At 36.1% G+C, this 27,221-nt stretch overlaps 1 protein-coding gene and 6 non-coding genes across 8 annotated transcripts in view; 2 read left to right on the top strand and 5 right to left on the bottom strand.

Moving 5' to 3' along the window:
* Positions 1–1,990: 1,990 nt before the first annotated feature.
* Trnan-guu lies at positions 1,991–2,064 on the bottom strand. Its single transcript has one exon. It is a non-coding gene; the product is annotated as a tRNA-Asn (tRNA).
* Positions 2,065–2,150: 86 nt separating this feature from the next.
* On the bottom strand, positions 2,151–2,224 carry Trnan-guu. The gene has a single exon. It is a non-coding gene; the product is annotated as a tRNA-Asn (tRNA).
* A 244-nt stretch (positions 2,225–2,468) lies between these two features.
* On the bottom strand, positions 2,469–2,542 carry Trnan-guu. The gene has a single exon. It is a non-coding gene; the product is annotated as a tRNA-Asn (tRNA).
* Positions 2,543–2,628: 86 nt separating this feature from the next.
* Positions 2,629–2,702, bottom strand: Trnan-guu. Its single transcript has one exon. It is a non-coding gene; the product is annotated as a tRNA-Asn (tRNA).
* A 7,234-nt stretch (positions 2,703–9,936) lies between these two features.
* The window catches only part of LOC111055199 (roundabout homolog 2-like), a 261,699-nt gene continuing 244,414 nt past the window's right edge, over positions 9,937–27,221 (bottom strand). Inside the window, exon 4 of one of the 2 annotated variants that reach the window (XM_039428001.1) lies at positions 9,937–9,965. In XM_039428001.1, the coding sequence (XP_039283935.1) occupies positions 9,952–9,965 (14 nt within the window). In that variant the 3' untranslated portion in view covers positions 9,937–9,951. Of the gene's footprint in view, positions 9,966–10,198; positions 10,246–27,221 lie in introns of those variants that run through there. The other variant, XM_039428000.1, reaches the window with a different exon arrangement.
* On the top strand, positions 16,206–16,279 carry Trnan-guu. Its single transcript has one exon. It is a non-coding gene; the product is annotated as a tRNA-Asn (tRNA).
* Positions 16,695–16,768, top strand: Trnan-guu. Its single transcript has one exon. It is a non-coding gene; the product is annotated as a tRNA-Asn (tRNA).

Raw genomic sequence — 27,221 nt, forward strand, 5'->3', positions numbered from 1 at the left:
AGGGACAATAGAGATGAGATGAAGACAATACAAGGTGAGATCAGCTACTGTGTGCGGTGTAAAATATGGGCAACGAGAACAAGAGAGGGAGAAGAGACCATTGAGCTCTGCTGAACTTAATCAACGTGAGCCACCGATACCCGCCACCCACCACCCTCCCCCATTCTCCTGGGTGATTTCGTATTTCAACACGACAGTGGAGTCGCCTCTCTTAGCAGCAATGTTGTCTCCGTGGAGATCACTTCCAAGCCGCGGAAAACCACACGAATGGTCGGCTTTTATGCTGCTCTAGCGAACAATAGACCTGTCGTCAAAGATAACAAGATTTACCTCCAAGACGCCAGATTTCCATTCAAGATTTCTGTATGACAAAATATATACGCCTCTTGTATCTTCTCAACCAGGATTTGTTCGAAATATATATGAGAAAATGTGGTTTGAAAGAAGAATGAAATGCGGCTAATTCGATGAGAAGTCTGTTTACTTGCATGCAGAATGCAAATCTGACTGAGAAAGATTTAAAGCCAACAAAATATCACTAAATCAATTTGAAATCATTCAATTACAGAGAAATACTAAAAAATTAAAATCATTCAACTAGAACTAGAACAAATTGCCGCTCAAACCTAGTTCCAATTTTTGATGATATAGGGCCTATTTCTCATAAGGAAGCTATTACGGTATTTGATTCTATTGGCAATCTGAGTTACTATTAATCGAACTCCGTTATATTAGTGTAACTCAATCATTGAGGTTTCTGCTAAATAAGTCGATGTAAGATTTTTGTGATCAGGGGGCAGGTCTACTGGGGAGAGAAGGTTGAAGAGGAAAAGGGAGAAAGAGTAAAGTGATGAAGAGCGAGAAGGAGGAAAAAGAGAAGGAGCAGGTGGAAGAGGAGGAGAAGGAGTGAAAGGAGAAGGAGAAGGGGAAAGGAGGAGAAAAAGAAGAAGAAGAAGGAGAAGAAGAAGAAGAAGAAGAAGAAGAAGAAGAATAAGAAGAAGAAGAAGGATGAGGAGGAGTGGTAGCGGAGTTGGGTGTATGTCAGAGCGCGTAGTGGAAAATGCTTGAAAAGGGCCTGTCAAAGCTGAGCGAGCTGAGCTCATAGTAAAGCGTAGTACTGTAGTAGCATAGTGGCTGAGCGAGCGAAGGAAAGCGAGTGAAAGACCCGCTGCTATTCAGACACCAGCATGTGACGCGTTGGCTGCAGGCAGATAGGCTTCAGCATGAAAGATGGTTAGCAAGTCTCTGCTTCTCAAACGTGGCACAATTCCGAGCATAGTGATTAGAAGGGAGGATATGCGAGAGCTAAGAAGGCAGTTAAAACCTCAACATGACACTTGGAGCTACAGTGAATCATTCTCGGAGAATAAGAATTTTCGGATTCGAAATATTCATAAACTTCAATTATTTATAAATTCATCTATGAACCTGAAATCTGATTTTTCGCTCATTAGTTAATAGCCAATGATATAACTCACATTCATGAGGCCCAATTCACACAGAACGGACGTCGAGCACGGAGGTAGCGCGGACTTTGTTCCTTTCACGTTACCTATGTGCATTTGACTATAAATATTTAAATAGAAGTGGCGTGGAAGCAACGAAAGTCAGTGCCATGCCCACGCCTCGATCATGACATCCGTTCTGTGTAAATTGGAAATAAGGTTTGAAATTTTTGTGGTGTATGAATAAAAAAAAAATCAATTCATTCACAATTTCATGTAGAAGATTAATTGGGATGAATTCCAATCAATTCTCTTAGATATCATTATGAATGTATAATAATAATATGTTGGACAGAAGTATTGACTGGAAAAAATAAAAAGGGATCGTCCCCGGGTGGATTTGATCCACCAACCTTTCGGTTAACAGCAGAACGCGCTAACCGATTGCGCCACGGAGACTTCATATGTATTGTAAATTAATTGTTCATATTGAATTTGAATGTTCATATTTGTGAATTTTTAAAGAGATTTTCAAAAAATTAATTCGTCCCCGGGTGGATTTGAACCACCAACCTTTCGGTTAACAGCCGAACGCGCTAACCGATTGCGCCACGGAGACTTCATATGTATTGTAAATTAATTGTTCATATTGAATTTGAATGTTCATATTTGAGAATTTTTAAAGAGATTTTCAAAAAATCAATTCGTCCCCGGGTGGATTTGAACCACCAACCTTTCGGTTAACAGCCGAACGCGCTAACCGATTGCGCCACGGAGACTTCATATGTATTGTAAATTAATTGTTCATATTGAATTTGAATGTTCATATTTGTGAATTTTCAAAGAGATTTTCAAAAAATTAATTCGTCCCCGGTGGATTTGAACCACCAACCTTTCGGTTAACAGCCGAACGCGCTAACCGATTGCGCCACGGAGACTTCATATGTATTGTAAATAATTGTTCATATTGAATTTGAATGTTCATATTTGTGAATTTTTAAAGAGATTTTCAAAAAATTAATTCGTCCCCGGGTGGATTTGAACCACCAACCTTTCGGTTAACAGCCGAACGCGCTAACCGATTGCGCCACGGAGACTTCATATGTATTGTAAATTAATTGTTCATATTGAATTTGATTGCTCATATTTGTGAATTTTTAAAGAGATTTTCAAAAAATTAATTCGTCCCCGGGTGGATTTGAACCACCAACCTTTCGGTTAACAGCCGAACGCGCTAACCGATTGCGCCACGGAGACTTCATATGTATTGTAAATTAATTGTTCATATTGAATTTGAATGTTCATATTTGTGAATTTTCAAAGAGATTTTAAAAAAATTAATTCGTCCCCGGTGGATTTGAACCACCAACCTTTCGGTTAACAGCCGAACGCGCTAACCGATTGCGCCACGGAGACTTTATGTTGATATCAACTCGAAATGGATTAATGTATAAAGTTTTTTATTTTAAAGCGTGGAAGCGTAACAATAACAACTTAATAAGAAGTATAAGAATACTGTGAAATATTGGAAAAAAGCCAAGAATCAATAATTATAATTGAATCTCGTAGCTATTATAATTGAATCTCGTAGCACGTATCTCGTATAAACGATAATCAAACGACTCGGGTAATTAGATGTTTCAGAATGCTGCTATTGATCGTAATGACAATCATTTCTATGTTTGGTGGGCTCCAGTGGAGTACAGTGTATGAGATACAGTAGCACAGTATCGAGTGAAGAAATTAGAATAATGATGTAGAATTGAAATTTGATGTAGAATTGAAATTTGATGTAGAATAGAATGACTTTTTATTTTATGACGTTGCGGAGTTTGGAATGATCTAGGAATAATCTAGATCTAGTGGTCTAGGAATGCATGGAGGTGAAGTGATATTATCTAGTTAACCCATTTCAAAAAAGCTCAGATTACTAAACTTGCGATTATTCAGTAATAAATTAAAAAAAAATTGAAAAATGTACTCAACTGTCTCGATTCCACACCAACTCCCATATCAGATTGATATTCTCTAGACAATCTGATAACGGAATAATTTTTAAATTTTCTTCTCCATCTGAAGGATATTAGACATTCTCATGCGTTTCTCACATTGGGGAATTCATCAATACTATCTCATGGAAAATTAAATTTTTATAAGGAGAATGAACGCTTCTTAATAATAAAAAACGATACGAAGACATACTTTACGTTGTCTTCATACAATTTGCATGAATATTCCGCAACTCGACTGCGTAAATGGAGTAGGAATTGACAGTTATGAAGAGATAGAGCCACATCAAGCTCATCTTCCACTAATGCACTGACTTAATGGAAGACGAAAATAGGGGAGAGGATCCATTGATAATTGCACTTGCTCCCTCTCTCCCCCTCGTCTGTTACCATTTCACATCCCATTCTTGTACATCTATTATTTCATCAACAATCATCTAAGCTCCCTTTCCTTGTGGAAATGGATGAGAATGTGTTGCAAAACTTCTCAGATTGATAGAAACTTCTTGTGACTAGCTAATACTATAAACTAGAGTAATAACAAAGCTGACCTGTAACAAGTGTTCGGAGGATCTATTGTAATACACACAATAATACTTTATCCTCCCTTCACAATGTCCACTTAGGTGAACTCGTTGGTAATAGTACTGGTTCATGGTTCTAGTAGGCACATTTTTAATTTTATCACACTGTCGACATAACTCAATGTGAGCTTTTATCTGTGGACTTCAAGTTCATTAGCATTGATATCTAGTCTCCGTGGCGCAATCGGTTAGCGCGTTCGGCTGTTAACCGAAAGGTTGGTGGTTCAAATCCACCCGGGGACGAATTAATTTTTTGAAAATCTCTTTGAAAATTCACAAATATGAACAATCGAATTCAATATGAACAATTAATTTACAATACATATGAAGTCTCCGTGGCGCAATCGGTTAGCGCGTTCGGCTGTTAACCGAAAGGTTGGTGGTTCAAATCCACCCGGGGACGAATTAATTTTTTGAAAATCTCTTTAAAAATTCACAAATATGAACAATCAAATTCAATATGAATAATTAATTTACAATACACATGAAGTCTCCGTGGCGCAATCGGTTAGCGCGTTCGGCTGTTAACCGAAAGGTTGGTGGTTCAAATCCACCCGGGGACGAATTAATTTTTTGAAAATCTCTTTGAAAATTCACAAATATGAACAATCGAATTCAATATAAACAATTAATTTACAATACATATAAAGTCTCCGTGGCGCAATCGGTTAGCGCGTTCGGCTGTTAACCGAAAGGTTGGTGGTTCAAATCCACCCGGGGACGGATTAATTTTTTAACTAGATTTTTGTTTCAGATAAATGTGTTTCACTACTCTGGGAACAGGATACTTTTCTATGAATGAAAATAGAATCTAATTACTTTTTTAAAATTCATTGATAATGGCTTTAAATAGCCGAAACTTGTCGTGACGAAATAATTTTAGAAAGGGTACTTGGATTTCTATTTTTATTAATTTCAAAAGTAGCCCTAAAGAAAAAGGAACTTTTCTATTCCGATCAATGGTTTTAATTCCCACTGCATTAAGTATTCATAAAATAATATGTTTGGTTCTGTGATAATGGCATAACTTCCTTCATAAGCTTCCTAAACTATATAATAAGTTGCTCTAGAGATAAGTTCTCTGTGAAATGGCTTGATATGATCAATTGGATGTTCTTTAATTTATTGAAAAGAAGATTTTTATTTTATTTTTGTAGGTGCAATTACTCCAGAGCGTATTTGTAGCGTGTCTCAATTAATAAAATATTTGTATGTTTCAAAAGTTCATATATGAACTGTTTTCTAATGGATCTTCCAAGCTATTACGTTTCTGTGGAAAAACATTTCCATAATATATTTTATCAATATCATATTTCAGTAAAACGCGATCAATCACTGTTATTTAGAAAAAATTGGAACAAATACAGCTTAATTTAAATAAGAGATACTTGATAAATGTTGAAGGATGGATGGAAGTGTCAGTTTTCAGTAAAACACGTTTAATCGCTGTAATTTGAAAAAAAAATCAGAACGAAAATAGCGTTATTCAAATAAGGAATACTTGATAAATATTGGTGGATGGAGATACATTTATAACTCACTTTAATTAGAGGATTTGCTTGGTTGACAGGAGCAAGGAGAAGAAAAATATGAAAAGAAGACAAAAGAAATCGGAGGAGGATGGGTAGAAAGGGGTGGGTGGGTAGAAGATTGAGCCTTTCGCGACATCTGGCTGAGCTCAGCCACTAAAGAGGCCCTTTCCATCATACTTATTAAATCTCATTCCTCTTGAAGGGTGGAAAACCCTGGTGGATGGGCTCCATTCTTCATGTTTCCTGCCTGTTACAAAACTGCCAGCAGCCGGGAAAAAGAGTTCCATTCAAAACTGCTTTTTTAATCTCGACGGTGGAATGTCACGTTCAAAAGGCCTGCGGCAAGAACGCCGTTCTCATCAGAATACACGCATTTATCCATGAAACCCCACTTTTTCCGCCTCAAAGGCATCTGCATATCACATGTCCCCATCAAATGAAAATATCTTCTCAAGCAATTCATGCAAAGTAACCTGACTAAGTGATGGGGTTAAACTCACACAATCACTTATATAAAGATGAACTGAACGCTGTAGAATATATGCACAATCATTGAACTCGTTGATATCGGTTTTTTGCGTGATTTGAGTTTCAACTGAGAAATATATGGTTTGTAATAGAAGGAAGTTTGAAATAAATCTGAAAAGATAGCTAAATCTCTGGAGTTTATCCTGATGGTGAGTATTTTCATAGCACAACATTCATATACTTTCACATAGCTACACTGAGGTCCACGTTATAATGGCAGTGTTTGATCAGCAATGGTATTGCTATCCTTGTCTATCATTTAACAAAGCAGGTAGCGCTATCTCTTTCTCGCTTTGCTCTGTTGCCAGATCATCTTTTAACGATATAGAATTATTCATGAATATTTATTATGTAAAAATATCTTGAATGAACTTAATATTACATCAATAAACCTGCATCAGCTACCGTCTATAGAAGGCATTGACAAGACAGAGGATCGGCAACGTTGTTCTGCCATCTTTCTCCACTGTTATTATAACGTGGACCTCACAATAGTAGGTGATTCCGTGTATTATGCTAGTTGTATAAATTACATGGGAAGCCGCCGTGCTCAGCATGTTGTGTGGAAAACGTTTTCCTGACAACTTCAAAGTTCTAGGATAAAGGCTCATAAAGCCGGTTGCACAAAAGCCGGTTGAATTTTAATCGTGATTAATTTTACGAGAACCAATCAGAGAAGGTTTTTTGAAGAGAAGTCTTCTATGATTGTCTCTCGTAAAATTAATCACGATTAAAATTCAACCGGCGTTTGTGCAACCGGCACATATACCCTTAATTATAATGCTGTTTAAAGAGGAGGCTCATGAATTATCACGAAATTCCAGATCAACCAAGTGCGAGAGTGATAGCGAACAGAGGAAGTTCAGATGTTGCTTTTCTGTTCATAATGTCTGATTATGAGGAGTCAAGGGAAATTAACTCCTCGTTGACTTGAAACTACGACACTTCAAGGACTGCAACGCGTTGACTTCAAGACTGCTGCTGCTGTGGAGAAGAAGTATCATAAAAACTGAAAATAAACTGTGGAACGTAATGTCATGCACTATATCTATAGTAGCAACAGTGTTTCATACAATGTAATAATTCTAACTCATCCGTTAAACAAACATATCACTCATGCACTGTAAGGAATTGTTTACTGTGTTCAGTGTTTGAATGTTCCAATTGTAGTCCAGGCAACGAATGCTCAAATAAAGGTAAAGAGGGAAACGTTTGGAACGTTTGCTGTAACAGTCGTATGGGAATGCGTGAAATAGTCAAATTATACATCAAATGAAAGATAATTTAATGCTATACAATTTCGTAATCAGCACGTTCTTGTTTCATCAATTGTTGAAGAGTTATAAGACTTGAAAGAGCGAAAAATGGAAGAAAAACTGTTTTTTCGAAAATGCATCACTTTGGAACATAAATATCTCGAGAAGTATCGGATTTATCGAAAACCTCTACTAAACAGAACTTGTAGGAAATTTATTATGCTTCATTTTTATCTAGTTGATTATGTTCATAGAACACATTGTTGCCAAGATATAAGCATGTGAGTAATAAGTGAAAAATGCAACTTTCAAACCACCCTCATCCTTTCAGCACATGATGTAGGGGTTGGGATTTTTGATATGCTCACCTCCAAACTAGTCTCAACAAAGCTGCGAAGTCGAAAATTGTGTTCCAAAAATTTCCTCCAAATTTCATTGTCTTCTGATCTATTGTTGCTGAACAGACAATGTCACTCTCAACACTAAAACTGCTGCAAAAGTCGTAGGGAAATGCATAAAATAGTGAAAATATACATAAAATTGGAGATAATTTGATGCTCTATCAGCTCATAATGAGCACGGATATTTTTCATCAATCGTTCAAAAATTATAAGGCCGAAAAGATGAGAAAATTGTAAGCAAAAGTGTTTTTTCAAAACATGTCTCACCTTCAAGAGCGGCTATCTCAGAAACTATGAGAGATATGGAAAAAATGAAAAGGACAAAACTTGTTAGTTATTTTGTAAGCTTCAATTTCGCACAGAGTACAAATGTTCATAAGATGCATAGTTTCCGAGGTATATGCGAAAAATGAAAAAATGGTACATTCAAACCACCCCCACCCCTTTAGTACAGGGGGTAGGGGTGAGGACTTTTGATATGTTAATCCTCTTACTATCCTTAAAAGAGCTGTTGAGTTGAAAATTGTGTTCCAAACTTTTCCCTCTATAATCTTTCGTTGACTGGACTATTTAGAGAATTTCAATTTCAATATCATGGAGTTCAAGTAGAATAATTATCCTGTCGAGTAGCCGATCCTGTACTAATGTTTTTTCATGCATTTGCATTTCTGTCCGGAATGGTGAATATCATAATGATAGCTTCAATGCATTTGAAATGCTATAAATAAATAGTGGATGTCACTTTGTATATAAAGTTGAACGAATCCCGGTACTGTGCTTCCGAATCCAGAATACAACTCTTATCGACCTGTAAGAAGGGTCTCGGCATTTTTGCACAGCAGGAAGTCACGTGATCAGCTTTCAAGAATTGCGTACCGAGTGATGGGTGCCTGTGCGTGTGAAGAGGAGAAGCAGAAGAAGAAGATTGGCAAAGAAGGAATGAATATGGAGGAAAAGGGGAAGGTTTAATGGAAACGAAAGCAGGGTGAGACGAGGAAGTTAAGTCACGATAAAGTCGACTGTGTACATCTCTTGGCCGGAGACTTCTAGAATTCCCCTGCTTGATCCAGGGACGTGTCTTGCTATCCACCCTCGCCTTGCTTCTATTTACGCCGCCTTCCGTTTCCCGTAACAGATATAGCCTCGATCACGCCATTTCACGTTCTATTAGGTCTGCGAGCGGCTAATGTCGCCGCGATTATCTGCTGCTGGCGGAACTGCAAACGCTCTTTACGCCCAAGATATGCCGCCGCCGAATCGGAAATGGATTGCCTGCTGCTCACTGTTCACTGATCAACGCTCAGCCACACAATGTGTCTTGGCTCTTAGCTGTTGGATAAGGCAACATCTGCGGTTCATTTCTAACTGTTATTCCCCAAAGTTTAATTTGATCAAATACAGTACTTTTATTCACATTCTCTACTCGGAACCATCATTATTCCGGTAGCACACTCTTAGTGAACATATATTATGAAGTATGAACATGACCTACTGTTCTTATTTACAGTAAGTATTGACATAGACAACTGATATAAGAATCAGTATCTTTACTCTATGGTATTTATAAACATTATCATGAACAGTGATTATTATTATCAAACAGTCGAAAAATCATGACAATGTTAAGAAGTGGCTCACACTAAAACCCTCCAATATAATGCTTATTTCAATATTTACTTCTCATAGATTCTGCCAATTATACAAGCATATTTCAATTCGAATCCCCTCTTTTGATTTGAACGATTGATATGGTTTACTTTGGAAAACGTCTTGGTCAGGCCAGGCCATTGATCGACAATGATTCTTGAAGATCCATATCAAAGTATCTAAATCATAGTGTAACACTTCTATATAATGGTACATAATCTTGAAATCATCACACAAACTGAGATCAATTCAAGTATTTATTTCTATGAGCATTTAAAGGGCATTTTTGAGTATTATTATGTTTAGTGATCAATGGCCTGTTTTAAAGCATTTGATATGTGAAATTTTCTTGCAAATCTACATAGTAAGTAATGGCTAGGACAATTAAAACTTCAGTAAGTATTCAATGATTAAGTAATGAATATTCTGAGTTCAACCACTTCTCTATTGCACTATCATTTCTCGAATGATTTAACCTGACAGTGTGACATTACGGAAATAGTCTGTATAACTCACCGGAGGAACGCAACTTCAACGCTTAATAGAAATTTATGCGGACATACCTGAAAAAAGAAATAAATGAGTAAAAAACCATCTACCAAAATCACAAAAACTAATAAAAAAAAAGATAATCAAGAGTTATTGAGAAATTTTGCTTGAAAGTTATTGACATTTTCCTTACCGTAAAACCTGATCCCCGAATCCTTCGAAATAAACCAAGTACAGCAAAGTGACTAACACTGAAGTAACACCAGGCGTTCCAATGATCGCATCTACTTTAGACTACTCAATTTATTTCTTGATGAAAACCTCAATCTAGTTGTAGTATCTCGTCATTTCTTCCTGAAAAATTGAATTAATCTCATTAATAACTTCGATCTTCATCGCATAAAAAGTTTCCTCGTTAATCCGGTTCAAGAAGAAATAATTTATGTTGTTTTTGAAATGTAGATGATGAGTTCTCATCAGGATGCTTGTAGAAGGAGAGTAGTGTAACTCATAATAGAGCTGGTAATCTGTGCACATTCAACCCTTCTTCAATCAATAGCAACTCCTCTTATAGTCCTTATCTCCTCCTCATCCTCATCATTGGTTTACGATCATTCCGCTCACGCGCCATAATTTTCATGGAGACCTGTCACTAACCTTTCAACAGCCATGAAAACGCAACTTTTGATCGTAACTGCTCCATAATTTCGAGCCGATGCTGGAGCCGAATTAATGCGACGAAAGTAACAAAGTTAGAGCCGTCGATCTAAAAATTACTGCCGCCTTCCTGATGTCGTCGCCCCACAGAAAGTCCAACGAAACATGTCTTTTCTACGCTACAAAAATTGAAAAGCGCCCCGAAGCGTAGTTTATGCTTTCTGTTCTCGTTCCCCGTTGTCGGTTTTTAACTCTTTTCTTAACCTCCTCTGCATTTTAATCTGGTATATTTCTGTCTTTCTGTCAGATAATAATTCTGTCAGCAAAATCAGAAATTTCGACAGTAATGGAGCTTGTTCATTTTGAAAGAACTTTCCAATCGATACACTGTATTTTCATTCTTATAAATGTATTTACTCCATATCTATTTCTATAAATCCATTTTATGATCAGCACTATAACACCAATGTATAGCATCTCATTAGGAAAAGGATGAGTATATTGATTGCGGATTTGAATAAATGTTGATAATAACCAATTATCATGACGATCCTGATGTTAAAGAGAAAAATCTATGGAACTTTTCACCGCGAATAAAGGAAAAGATTCGTACTTTTGCTATCGTCCCTCCAGTTTTTTAATAATCGTATCTGAATTTCATAAAATGCCAGTTTAATCATAGATCAGCTGAAAAAAAATCAAACGTTATCCTCTGATTATTGAAGGTCTCATAACACAAAATCATTTTTCAAGAATCATACCCGAAAAACGGCATGCTGGTTGTTTGTAATAGTAATTAGGAAAATGATTTCATAGCTCATTCCAGTGATTCGGACAGAGGGAAAAGGGATGCTATCCCTCGATTACAAGAGACAGACGATAGCAATCAACAAATGTAACCGGATGACGGAAGGGTGCAGAAGAGCGACTACTCTCAAAATAATAAGTCGTTGAATTATTACCAGTAATGAGAAGTTCCTGGGAGATGGAGGTTGGGAGGAGCAACACTGTCGAAGGGATCTCTTCAATGAACGTCAAACGCCGCCAGCCAAGCCGGAGCTGGTAAGTGCACAGATGAAGTAGATGCATTACCGGGCTCAAGTGGGAGAGCACCGGTTCCATTCAGAGGGTTGAAAAGATGCCAACAATGAGTGCTTTCTCTCCTATACGGATAGAGAGAAAAATGGAGTAAGGGAAAGGATGACGAGCGAGAGAAAAATAAAGTAAAGGAAACTATGACGAAAGAGTGAAAAATGAAGAAAGAGAGAGAAAAATGAAGAAAGAAAGAGGAAGAAAAATAATTCAGAGACGAAAAGCGTGATGGAAGAAGAAAGAAGATGAGAATCGTGATGGTGGCCTTCACTCAACTGAAGAGCTGAAAATTGTTAATCAAGTGCAATGTCATAGAGAGATCACTAGCGATGTTGGCGACTAATTGGCAGATATACAGAGTGTTTGAGAACTCCCTACCAATACTCAAGGACATTGTTCCTGGATAAAAAACATATCTAAATTGTAATTGCGTAAAATATCTAAACATATCATATTTAAATTGTGCGGAAGTCTTCAGTTACTCACACAGCGACCATTTTGCTTTTTCACTTATTGTTCTTCTCTGAATAATGGTTGCACATATGGAATTGAAACTTTGCACGATAATTTATTACAACTAGACAAAGCTACAAAAATAATGATGATTTTCCAAATTCATAAAACAAAATGGCATCCATTTAAAATGTTGTTTCTCAAATAACTCAGATATTGAAACCGTTGGTTTTACAAAAAAATAACATTGATAATTTTTTTAGTAAATTTATTTATCTATCGATTGGTAACTGATTTTGAGGTTACACTTTGTTTACTATCGATCAGATGTTTTTAAAACAGTTCGAACGCAGCTGACTGATTCAAAGTATTGTCAAATGTCACGCTGGCTTCACGTAAGATATAATACCATCTCTAAAAATTATAAAACTATCAATAAAGGATCAAGAATTTCAAATAAAAAAAAATAAAATGTATGTGTTATCGTTGAAATTACTTATTATTTAAGAAATTATATTATATGTCAGGTCTTATTGTAACTAAATAGGTCATAGCATGAAATTATATTATTGATAAAATGGCAGAAATTAATTATAACAGTCTCAAACCTAACAAAAATTGTATAAGAATATTAATTTATTAATGATTTAATTCAACTGAACCACATGGTAATTAAATCTCTTTGGCAGGTCTAAGCCAATCACAGTGCATAGAAATAGCACCAAGAAGGTGATCGTTTGAAAGCAACACATGTTAATCTATTATCAGACACCAACCCTGCCTTATCATTTACGCTAGCACATGTACATTGTATGAGAGGAACTATGTCTATAAGATTAAGCAGTTTTAAGAATTACATAAATTAAATTATTATTGTAATTAAAGGAATTGTATTCTACTGCTTGCCACTGACGTCATGTTTACGTCACAAGCGTTCTACCAATGGCAAATTTTTATGCAAATTATTACATCGAGATTCTGAGAAGCAAGGTCTAGCCTAGAAGCTTAGAGAAAAGACAGCACTTCCCTTTTGAAATCCTCACCGTGCAGATCTCTTTTATAGTTACCAAAGACCTATTTGTGAAAATTTCTTGTTCGATTTTAAATGTTCTATTTGTGAGCCGATATTTTAGGCTGTTTGCTGTTCTATTTGTTATTTGTAAATTTCTGTTTTCATCAATCGATAAATTTAAAAGCTTAAAGTAAATTATCCCTTAATTAATTTGGTGAAGGAAATATTAAATTAAAATTCCCCACGTGCTGAAACCGAAGCCTGGATTGCTGCCGATCAAACGATTTTTGATCTAAAGAAGAAAACCACGACCGCCAAGGAAATTCACGTGAGTTATAAGTTTTAAAAGGGGCCCCAATCTACGCTTCAAAAATATTTCAGTGCAGAAACATAAATTTTTTCTTCGTTAAATTATTGGCCACGCCGACAAGCGCTTTAGCATTTAAGAGTCTAGAATTTATTCATATTAAATTTATAAGAATTTGTAGTGGATTAACTATCCTCCGCTGCCTGAACCACGACCCCGAGCAATTTTAAAAAAAATATTTTCTATAATTCATTTTTCACTATTTTTTCAAAACTGTTCAATTTTATCAATTGTAAAATTCTGTTGAATCACGCATGGTATCATGCAAGCACAAGAAAATTTTTAACTATTCTATTAATGCTAAATTATTATCAACCTGTAAATCAAATTCTGAATCTGCACTGTATGATTACATATTTTATTATAATATATTTCAGTTTTGTTAATTCGCTTTCTGAGTTCGATTATTTCTTAAGCCTGTCAATTATTGTGTCTGATACGTTCTATATCATCAAGAACCGATCGAATACGATCATTGGAATAATTGAATCAAGCTGGATATTGGAACAGGTCTAAGTGGATGTAGCGAGTGGGGTCAGATCGAGATATTTATTCTTTGTCCTTACCTGCTCATACATCAGCTTTTATCTGTTACCTACCTCGACTTAGGAACGAATGCATCAATTGTACAGCAGAGGCAGCCATAGATCATATAAATTCCTACAATAGAGCTTAAAACCCGACAAGACTCTGTTCTCGAAATATATTCTGAACGATATTTGGTTCAAATACCGTATTTTAATCCTTCAGAACTTATTAGAGACGCAGTCCCGTAAATTATCTACATCGGGATTTTTGCTCGACCTGTATGATTTTGTATGCTCATTCTTCACAGGTAATAATTTTAAGGTATCCGTATTCAGTGTTTAGCGTCCAGTTACACATATTGTACATTTTGATACACCCAATCCAGTCTGAACAAGATTTCTTTGGATTATTCTGAGATGAAAAGCTTTTGAACTAATTCTATTAAATAATATTTACATGAGAGTTGTTTTTTAATGAGATTTGGAACAATCTGTTTTCATCTTGAACGTAGATATTATAAAATGAGAAAAAACTGAGATCAAAACGTTAAGCTCAAGCTGGACTACTATTTCTATTTCTACTCAATACTCGATTAGCTATCAAGCCAGATCAAATGTAGTGTTTATAAATAGTGAACTACTTTCAACAAAGTTTAATCTCACAACACAGACACTCACATGAGCACGATTCTGAGAAATATGCAGTGGTTGCAGAAGGCCTAGTGGAGATAACGGCCTGAGAAGGTGGGAGCATAGAAGTCCTTGATAGGTTAGGGGAAAGTGTTCAGGCCTTGATCTTGAGCGAGAGGAAATATGGGGACCGTAAAGTACGAAGGGAAATGTTTATGAGCTCTCTCCCACTCCGTCCAGCCCGTATGAAACCCGCAGCTACCATTGTAAACTGTGGATTGCTATCTTTTCAAGATTAAATTTATTTCCCCCTCGCTCCGCGGCCGCCGTCCCACGAATTCCGACAACACATTTCGTGCTACATTGAACGGATGAGCGTTCGTCTATTTCGGCTCTCAAAACTCACACTATCTGCTTCCGTCTGTATAAAAGGACGAGGCACATTTGTACAACGCTCCCAAATATAATTTCTATTGTAAGATAATTCTAAACTATGTTCATTATTTTCCATCTACAATATCATCGAAAACTGTAAACTCTTATTCAGACAACAATGTTAATTCAATCAAATCAAAGGGAACTCTAAAGGTCCACTATCCAATTGAATACTGTTAACACTTCAAATATCACTATCACTTGATCACATGAACGAGTCATGTGGGGTCTAACAATAATAATGATGATGGAATTGGAGTGGTGAATCGCAAATTATAGGTTGTGAAAATTGTGCATGATAAATGGAGGAGATAGAATATAAGACATTTATACAACTAGAGCTTCAGGTGGGATTCGGAATCTGTTAGTGATTTGGAAGCTTATAATTCATTCATCAGCCAACGGTGTTGGCCCCAACAGCTAACAAAATGAGAGTGAAACGAGAGTAGCCTACTGCGCTACGTGCTCATGTCGCCTGTTTGCTATTGGAGACTAAAATATTTCGACTACCAAGGCACTCACTTAATATAATATCATCCATAAATTTCTGTCATAAATAGCTAAGGTCAAATAGAAACACTGACATACAAAATATCAATATACATAAAAAATATTACATAACATTGACCCTAGAAGATAAGCAAGCCAATGACTTGAATAGCTGACAGCCATTATTACGGTAGGTTGTGGTTATAAATTAGTGTGTAATTTATCAGTTACATGACTCAAATTCATTATCTACAGGGGGTCAGATTCAAATTGCCCAGCATCATCAAATTCAACCCCAACATGAGATAATTATGTTACAGAGAAGGAATATAATGTGTCGTCATGATTCTACAATGTAAAAAAGATATCTGAAGGTTCGAAAGGTCGTTGATGATGAAAACATGAATGTGAATATTGATGGAATATTGTTGTTCTGGATTTTCACTCACTAACTAGAATCACTCACTTCTCAATCACTTGCTCATAATCAAGTCTCCGTGGCGCAATCGGTTAGCGCGTTCGGCTGTTAACCGAAAGGTTGGTGGTTCAAATCCACCCGGGGACGTTTAGATTTTTTGATAATTCTTGTATAATTTTATTTATTTGATTAAATATCACATTGAATATCTGAAATTCATCTTAGATGAATATAGTCTCCGTGGCGCAATTGGTTAGCGCGTTCGGCTGTTAACCGAAAGGTTGGTGGTTCAAATCCACCCGGGGACGATTCAACTTTTAGATAACTCTTGTTAAATTTTATTAATTTGATTGAATATATCACATTGAATCTTTGAAATTCATCTTGAATGAATATACAGTCTCCGTGGCGCAATCGGTTAGCGCGTTCGGCTGTTAACCGAAAGGTTGGTGGTTCAAATCCACCCGGGGACGTTTAAATTTTTTGATAATTCTTGTATAATTTTATTTATTTGATTAAATATCACATTGAATCTCCGAAATTCATATTGGATGAGTATAAAGTCTCCGTGGCGCAATCGGTTAGCGCGTTCGGCTGTTAACCGAAAGGTTGGTGGTTCAAATCCACCCGGGGACGTTTAAATTTTTTGATAATTCTTGTATAATTTTATTTATTTGATTAAATATCACATTGAATCTCTGAAATTCATCTTAGATGAATATAGTCTCCGTGGCGCAATTGGTTAGCGCGTTCGGCTGTTAACCGAAAGGTTGGTGGTTCAAATCCACCCGGGGACGATTCAACTTTTAGATAACTCTTGTTAAATTTTATTAATTTGATTGAATATATCACATTGAATCTTTGAAATTCATCTTGAATGAATATACAGTCTCCGTGGCGCAATCGGTTAGCGCGTTCGGCTGTTAACCGAAAGGTTGGTGGTTCAAATCCACCCGGGGACGTTTACATTTTTTGATAATTCTTGTATAATTTTATTTATTTAATTAAATATCACATTGAATCTCCGAAATTCATATTGGATGAGTATAAAGTCTCCGTGGCGCAATCGGTTAGCGCGTTCGGCTGTTAACCGAAAGGTTGGTGGTTCAAATCCACCGGGGACGTTTAATTTTTTGATAATTCTTGTATAATTTTATTTATTTGATTAAATATCACATTGAATCTCTGAAATTCATCTTGGATGAGTATAAAGTCTCCGTGGCGCAATCGGTTAGCGCGTTCGGCTGTTAACCGAAAGGTTGGTGGTTCAAATCCACCCGGGGACGTTTAAATTTTTTGATAATTCTTGTATAATTTTATTTATTTGATTAAATATCACATTGAATCTCTGAAATTCATCTTGGATGAGTATAAAGTCTCCGTGGCGCAATCGGTTAGCGCGTTCGGCTGTTAACCGAAAGGTTGGTGGTTCAAATCCACCGGGGACGTTTAATTTTTTGATAATTCTTGTATAATTTTATTTATTTGATTAAATATCACATTGAATCTCTGAAATTCATCTTGGATGAGTATAAAGTCTCCGTGGCGCAATCGGTTAGCGCGTTCGGCTGTAACCGAAAGGTTGGTGGTTCAAATCCACCGGGGACGTTTAAATTTTTTGATAATTCTTGTATAATTTTATTTATTTGATTAAATATCACATTGAATCTCTGAAATTCATATTGGATGAGTATAAAGTCTCCGTGGCGCAATCGGTTAGCGCGTTCGGCTGTTAACCGAAAGGTTGGTGGTTCAAATCCACCGGGGACGTTTAATTTTTTGATAATTCTTGTATAATTTTATTTATTTGATTAAATATCACATTGAATCTCTGAAATTCATCTTGGATGAGTATAAAGTCTCCGTGGCGCAATCGGTTAGCGCGTTCGGCTGTTAACCGAAAGGTTGGTGGTTCAAATCCACCCGGGGACGTTTAAATTTTTTGATAATTCTTGTATAATTTTATTTATTTGATTAAATATCACATTGAATCTCTGAAATTCATATTGAATGAGTATAAAGTCTCCGTGGCGCAATCGGTTAGCGCGTTCGGCTGTTAACCGAAAGGTTGGTGGTTCAAATCCACCGGGGACGTTTAATTTTTTGATAATTCTTGTATAATTTTATTTATTTGATTAAATATCACATTGAATCTCTGAAATTCATCTTGGATGAGTATAAAGTCTCCGTGGCGCAATCGGTTAGCGCGTTCGGCTGTTAACCGAAAGGTTGGTGGTTCAAATCCACCCGGGGACGTTTAAATTTTTTGATAATTCTTGTATAATTTTATTTATTTGATTAAATATCACATTGAATCTCTGAAATTCATCTTGGATGAGTATAAAGTCTCCGTGGCGCAATCGGTTAGCGCGTTCGGCTGTTAACCGAAAGGTTGGTGGTTCAAATCCACCCGGGGACGATTCAACTTTTACTATTTTTGGCTATTTTATAGAAAGCAGATTATTAACTGAGTTTATATAGTAAATCAATTAATTTTCCACGATTACATTATATTCATGAAAAGTTACATTGGACGCCCATATTACTCGGCAAATTAACTTAATAAAATGATTTTACCTCACCAATTTCTCAAGTCATAATTATCCCACTCCATGAAACAGGAAAGAATACTCGAATACTATTTTTTATTCTCTTGGGTAACTGATTCAGATAACATAAGTTAATCAATGTATAAATAAAGCAACACTTTCAACATCAGGACCAATCTTTCCAAATGCACAAATACTACTTGTTGCGTTAATTCAGAATGCAATTCACTTTCCTGATGTGATGCTTCTTTGTAGGATTGAGGATTGGAATGCACTCCAAAAACTGGTAAAAAGTATGAGTGAATTACAATGAAATTATTTCAGTATTCTGCAAGAAGATGGAGGTAATGCTTGCTGGAGATTCCAGAAGCTGAACTTCTCCTGAATGATGGAAGGAATTTCGATCTTATATAATCCACATTCAATTGAGAATGTTTGAATTGATCATAGCTACTGATTGATTGATAGAACGAGAAACTGATTCCGGTTTTTGCCGACCATCAATGAACAATTATTATATTGATGAAAATTGCATTTGTTCAAATGCTAATTGATGAATAATCATTATTAAACGAAAATCCCAATTATATGCTGTAAATCACCCCGAAGGCTTCTGCTACTGCAAATATTTTCCATCATGATTTCATGACAGCATGATTTTCCATCTAGCTGTTAACCCTGTTGTCAATATTTGCAGTAGAAGAAGTATTTGGAGTGATTTACAGCATTTGATTAGGATTTTCGTTTAATAATAATAATAATACATTTCAAATGTATTGAATATACATTCAATTATTATCTTATACTAGTGAATGTGGTTATAAACTACAGATTTCAGAATCGATGGTTGTTGGAATGTTTGAAGTATTTCTGTCAATTCCATTATTCCAAGTGAGCAAGACTAAACAGATTATTATATGAAGATGTATATTTTTATTTGTGAAAAGAAGGTTGAATACATTTGAATTGCGTCATTCCCTTTTATACTCAATCCAGAGTGGCTGCTTCTAGAAATACCTCAATGAAGTATCGAAACGATAGCTGTAATGCAGATTGTGAGACTATAAAGTGCAGAAATACTGATCAGAACCCAAATCAGAATCTGTATTGAACATCTATCTATTCATGCTCATTCATAATCTTTAAGCAGGATCTAGTTTTATTTAGGATAATGTTGTGTTCCGCTTCTAATGCGTTGAACCTAGTATATTCGTTCCAGTGAACAGCTCTATTCCACTCATTCTGATTGCTCAATTCAAACCCATTGTTGTCCATTGTGTCCACACAACCACATTGTGTCGATTTGCGACAATGATCGTAAATACGGTTCGAATGGACGCTGTCCGATAAGCCGGGCGTGCTTTCTTATCTAGGGTGTGCCAGAAGCTGCGAATTTCCGATCACATCGATAACAACTCTGATGGATTAATAAGCATCGAGGGCGTAACTGAGCGGCAGCTCACTGACCATTGTAGTTGAGGTTAGGTGTGTCATTGTGTCTTGTTTAATTGCAAAAATCTGTCAGAGCAGAGACTCGACCAACATATATATATATCTCCTCTCCCTTGTACAACAACGGAATATAGGAAGTGAGGCTCATGCGACTCTGTCAGATATCCCGCTTCCATTGCTCCCAGCATAGCAGATAAGCTCACCAGAAGTCCGGCTTCTACTGGACTATGCGGGTTGAGCCACTATGACGTGACTGTGCCACAACTCAGTTGTTTCAAAATTCGTCCAAACCACATTACATTGTTGTGAGCAGTCCTTTATCCACCACTAGTATTGAGCGGAATCAAATCTCAAGCTAATTGTCAATCTCTAGATTGCCAAACATTTTCAAATAATTGATCAAATGGCAATTCAATAATTTATTCTAATGAACTCTGAAATGCAATCGATTTTCCATTATTCCAATAAATTTTTTTCAAGATACTGATTTTTGTTATGAAGTAAGCTGCAAAGTGTTCAGATTGTTAAATCAAATGAATCACATGCTTTGCGTAAACCTCTTGGAATAGAACAATTATTGTTGACCACTACATACTTCAAGTTAGGTGGCTACGAATAAGCCACTTTTTAATGATCCAGAACTTACTATTGTAAGTTCTCATCTTCTCAAACAACGAATGATTCAAATGATTCCTTGACTCATTTTATTCACATAAAAAAATTATTAAATGATTCACATTTTCAAAAATCTTTTCAACTTGGGGGGATACTAATTGAAAGATTTCAAAACTACTTATATCTATCGTTATTTCATGAACATCGACTGCCAAACTATAATTTCAAATTTATCGTTATTCTTATCTTAGTCTTTACGAAACATTGTACTTTCTATTTATACACAAGTCTAATTTGTCATCTGAAAATTGATGTTTTTGTTAAGCTTCTATAAAAATGAAGAGCAACATCAATGAATTCAGTTTCTGCTCACGTTATTGTTACCAGGATTGAGACTTAGGGAAAACAAGTTTCAAAAAACCTACACATAACAAAGTTAGTGAGAGAGCTTTGTTATCACGTAGAAATGGAAAGATTGCACAGTATTTTGAATGCGTAAATAGAGGAAGCAAGCGAATGAGAGAGAAGAGTTGAACGAACAGATGAGGCCATTTTGTTTCCCTATAAGCTACAACAACGATGCTCTGGGCCATTTCGGCAGGCTTAGCGTAAGAAAATTACGTGCAAGCGATTACACGGAACACTGATGAAATTATATTTCGCTCGATAGGAAATTGCACATTATCGCAAATTAGAAGTTAATTGCCTGCAAGGAGGATGGTACGAGCCTATAAGCCTCTACGATAATTATCATGTTAACGGTCCCATGCATCCCAATCCGAAATTGCACAAGGATTTTTCACAAGCTCTCTTACTTGATGCAAGAATGTTACATTTTTGGTGATTTCAAACTCTATTTCAACATAGAACAATAACTATTATTTAAAGAATATATAATATTCTCATACGGGGAAAGATAATTTAATTGCAAGTGCTATGCTCCCATGGAGAAGGAGTAGGCTGTAGACGGGGTTTTTCAGATGATTTCCATTGATTACAGTTTCCCAAATGTTTGACATCATGGATGTAATTACAACCTCCAAATGAGCCTTCATTGCGTGAGAATAATATCTATGAACATTATGATATTTATAAATGGATTAGTTTAGAGAAATTTCAAAATTGCTAGATTAAAAATAACTCAACAATTGAAGATAACGAGGTATTATCTTGCACAAGGCATATGGTTCATTGAGTCCTATTTAACGAACGGTTTGGATAGAATTTGTAGGTTTACTACTCTATAAGGAAGAAAATGGAAAAGCATTCACAAGATATTTTTCCCATTGAATTATCCACATTATTCACAATCTCTTTCATTTCTACTTCGTCCATACAGACTGTGAATCTCATGATCTCTCTTCAATACTCCACCTCCACTCAAGAGAGCAGCATCTATTGAAAAATAATGTGCCCGAGTTGGAAGACAGCAGCAACACAGTGCTCACTTGTGGCTCAGCATTCAGGGCTGGATGTATGCAGAGATCAGTGTCTCAGAATCACCCTTTCCTTTTGAATGCGAGCTGATCTCGGGGTCACCGTTTCCTTTCACTGCATTAGAAGTGGATTTCGCTCGGGGGACCTGCTGAATGCGACAGAGCCCGTCTACGGTGAGTTGACCGAGGAAGGACCATTTCAAAAGACGTGATCTCTGGGAGCTGAAGGGGAAAAACGAGTCAAACAATGACCTTCTTGGAACTTGGAAGAAGGCTGTGGATCTGTTTGAAACGTATGAATAGCAAATGAGGAAGAATTCACAACACTAGGACAGGGGATGGAGTGGTGCCGAGAGGGAAGTGGATTACCTTGTCGCTTTTCCTTCTTTTCTTCACCCTTCCTCTCTTTCTTCCGATCAACCCCTATTCACCGGACACCACACTACGTGTTGTGTGCCAGCTTCGACCAGGTCACGTGATATTCCCCTCTAAATCCCCATCCATAATTTTCCCCACAGGAAAGTCCCGGCCGTCGAGATCTTTCGTCTCACTAACGAGAGGCACCCTCCTTTTTTGCAAACTCGGGAATATGAGCCAAACTCCACACAATATGAATACTAAGGCTTTTTCTGCCACCTAGGCCAGCATTATTTTCGCCAACTTTCACTTTTCACACTCGAAGATCGAACAGGGATCGAGTGGCCATGAACTCAATTCCTCACATTCGAAGATCATTATAAAGAATATTTCATTTGATTTTTCATACATTGATTGATCATAGTGCCGTACCTACTGTGTCGTTATTCAGTTAATAACAAGATCTGCTAATGGTAAATGGCAGTTTGCCAGTTAAGTTATCGCGAGCTGTAAGAATGTGAACAGAGAAGTCTATTTGAAAAAAATGAATTACAGAATTTTGGTAGGTATCCAAATTTTTCAACTGTAGATTGCTTCCAACATCTTGCTTATGAAAGAATGATTCTTTAAAATATCCAACAAGGTTCCATGGTGTAATGGTTAGCACTTTGGACTCTGAATCCAACGATCCGAGTTCAAATCTCGGTGGGACCTTCTCTTTTTTGAGTTTGAGTGAGTTTTCTTATTTTCATATTTTCACAATAATAAGACCAGATCAATTGTTGAATTGAATAAATTAATTATTCTTCAACAAGGTTCCATGGTGTAATGGTTAGCACTTTGGACTCTGAATCCAACGATCCGAGTTCAAATCTCGGTGGGACCTTCTCTTTTTTGAGTTTGAGTGAGTTTTCTTTTTCTCATATTTTCACAATGATAAGACCAGATCAATTGTTGAATTGAATAAATTAAATATTCTTCAACAAGGTTCCATGGTGTAATGGTTAGCACTTTGGACTCTGAATCCAACGATCCGAGTTCAAATCTCGGTGGGACCTTCTCTTTTTTGAGTATGAGGGAGTTTTCTTATTTTCGATTTTTCACAATAAGAAGAGTTGTTATACTGATAGATTAAATCAATACGATATCCATCAACAAGGTTCCATGGTGTAATTGTTAGCACATTCCAACGATCCGAGTTCAAATCTCGGTGGGACCTAAGAATTTTTGCAAACTCTCAACTTAAAGTATGTAACTTTCATCCCTGATTCCAGTAAACATCCCAAAAATAAGTTACATTAACTTTTTCGCACTCTCCACCTTTCTCCACATGAGTAAATAGTAAACATAGTAATCATTATTCCCATTTATATTAGGTACATAGAGATGCAATGATTAATATTGTTTCTTGTTGATAATTATGACTGATGTTTCCTTCCTATCAAATTTCAACACAATCATTTTCCAAATAGGAAGATACTTCACATGCAACAAATTCCTGGAAAAATACAACAGACTAATGGTAACTCATAATATAGTTTAATGCGGTATGGAATCCGGATTTCTCTTGGTATAAATACTAGTATAAATACTGATGGGCATGCATAATAATATCATGACTGCAAACCAAAATATTGAAACCAAAGACCTTGAAGATGCTTAACTCTTATATAAATAGAAACGGCTTATCCAGAACATCTGTGTAATCGAATTGTCAGCTGATTAATTATGAATAATTCTGTAGTCTGATCTTCATATCTTCAAAGTAGATGATAATAAAATTATACAGAGTGGGTGAGAGTGGGTGAAAGGTCCTAGAACGGCTTAATATCGTATACACAAAGGTAATTTGACAGTGGGTGTGATTGGGGATTCTACTCGAATTGAAAATTCTATTTTACTATGACTTTGAAAATCTGGTCCGCCATCTTGGAACCGACATGTTGAATGCAATTTTATTTTTTTAAATAGGAAGATGGTCATGCGATATATGATTTTGGTACAGAATTTCAAGGAAATGGCGAAACCACAAATCCATATCTCAAACCATTTAGAAGATATTCACATTATTAATCAATACCATGCATATCAGAAATGAAATACATAAGTGGTATTGATTAATAATGTGAATATCTTCTAAACGGTTTGAGATATCGATGTGCGGTTCTCGCCATGATTTTTTTGGAAATTCTGTATTGAAATCATGTATCGCATGACCATCTTCTTATTTTATATAATAAATTTGCATTCAATATGGCGGATACAAAATTGCGGACCAGATTTGCAAAGTCATAGTGAAGTAGTATTTTCAATTTGAGGAGAATCCCTGATAACACCCACCATCAAATTACCTTTGTGTATGAGATAATGGCCCATATGAATAAAACCAGAGAAAATGCTCATGAGCAAGAGCATGGAGCATAAGGTTTTGCTCATGAGCATTAGGTAAAAGCATGAGCATTAGGTAGAAGCATGAGCATTTGGTAGAAGCATGAGCATTCACTCATTTCTATATGAATAAGCTTTACCTTATACTGTTACCTCATGCTCCTGAACTCTGGAGCAAATGCTCACGTATTCTAAAGATTTTTCATCAGCTGATTCGCCTTTGTGGCCTTACTTTGTTCTTTGTTTTTATAGCTCACGTGAGCGCTAAATATGCAAGTTAGGAGACACCACTTGTGTTTGCGCTTTGCGTCGTCTGCTCTGTCTTCTATTTATGAATAATTGAGCTCTAGGTTAGTTGAGTTTAGAATTTTGAAATAATAGCGTGCAAAAATGTCATCTCTATAATAATCTTTATCATATCTTATAATATCAATAGCCTTCTTATAATCGTCTACACTCTCATCTTCTTAAATGCCTATTTCCTATTCTGTGATGACTATCTTTATATTGGATATAGGTAACATTTGTATTTATTCTTTTGTATCATGGTTGAATCTAAAAAGAGTTTTATAGTTCTCAAATATTGGTTGTGATTGTATCAGGTATAGTTTCCTCTTCCTCACACGAATTAGTTGAGCCATTTTACTATGAGCAAAAGGTGATAAGCTGCTTCAGACTAGACTCACATTTTTTGAAGCATTTGCTTGAAAAGTTGAGCATATTCTCTAGTTTATTCATATAATTTTGAGCAAAAGCTTCTACTTTTGAGCAAATGCTCAAACTATTTTTTTGATGAGTGAGCAAAAGGTTTTGCTCACGTTTATTCATAGAAAATGAAGCAAATGCTCAACTTTATCCATATGGCACATTAAGCCGTCCTCTCCTTCATGCTTTGAATAGTATTGATAATAATAATGTGAATATATATAGTATTGATATTAATAATGTGAATATCTCCGAAATGGTTTGAGATATCGATATGCGATTTTCGCCATTCATTTTTTTCTTGAAATTCTATATCGAAATCATGTTTCGCATGACCACCTTCCTATTTAAAAAAATAAAGTTGCATTCAACATGGCGGTTCCAAGATGGATGACCAGATTTTCAAAGTCATAGTAAAGTAGTATTTTCAATTTGAGTAGGATTCTCAATCACACCCACCGTCAAATTACCTCTGTGTATGAGGTATTAAGCCGTTCTCAGACTTTTCACCCACTCTGTATAGTGATATCAGAGTATGGAGGAATTCCTTTTCTTTCAATATATTCCTAAAATTGCAAAATTTGAAATACCTTGTGACGCATGGTTGAAAAAGGAATATTCCTGCCAAATCTCGTCGAGTTCTATCAACGCGTTTGGCCGTAATCCGAGTTACATACAGAAAGACAAAAGAAAATCCGAGTTAAAACAATTTCGGTCAAACATACCGAAACATACCATTTGACCAAACATACGTTCGGTCAACAACGCTGATTCTGCCTGCAATCAACTCAACCTCAATGGTTATAATGTTATTGCAAATATTGAAATGTTTGTTAATGATGCAGATAAGGTTGATAAGTGCAACAGAGAGAGACCTTCATTTGAATGACATGAGGCCAACATCATGTCAAACGATTTCTTTGAGCAGGATAGATTCGGGAGTACATTGACATTCGCATGCATATTCACAAGTTGCACAGATAGAAGGACACGCTATTGCTTTCAACATGCATTTTCACGAGAGATGCGCGCATTAATACAACAGTTATATATTCATTCCACAGGCAAATGTATGGATTTATTCCTCTGCTTTGCCATTCCAGTATGTGTAGACATGGGTTCTCTCCCTCACTCATTAATAACCCCTTCAGTATAGCTGATCCGCGTTGTTTGACAATCAAATGCAAATGGATTATACATGATTTTTGTATCGCTTCTTTCTAGGAGAAGTTTTGTTTTTCAAACAAATTCAATGAGATGAGAGCATGAAGAAGAATTCTGTTCTAGTTATCTTGATGTATTGTTCAGTCAACGAGATCTCTACTGAAATGTTTGTAAAAATTCTAGGATATTTTTCATGTACTTAACATTATCAATTAATCCGTAGCTGCTATACCTACAAAGATATCAAATTCAAATGACTGTATTTTTCGAAAACATCACTCCAGTAGGTCATTTACCAATGCGTTTGAAAATACTGGTAGTAAACCTTGAACCATATTTAGTTCTTTTCATCCAGTATAAGGATTCTTGAACCTATCTTCTCAAAATTATTTTACAAGCTCATTTTAATTTATTGAAAAGAAAACTTATCTTGGAAAAACTCACCATCACCAGTATGAACGTTCCAGAGAAAGTGATCTCAACATACCTAGAAACGAGAAAAAAATTGAAACATGGTTGACACATGACAAACAATCACAACATGGTTTTCGCTAATAGAATTGATTGAGTTATTGTAGGTTTTG

Source organism: Nilaparvata lugens, chromosome 5, assembly GCF_014356525.2.
Source record: "Nilaparvata lugens isolate BPH chromosome 5, ASM1435652v1, whole genome shotgun sequence".
NCBI lineage: Eukaryota > Metazoa > Arthropoda > Insecta > Hemiptera > Delphacidae > Nilaparvata > Nilaparvata lugens.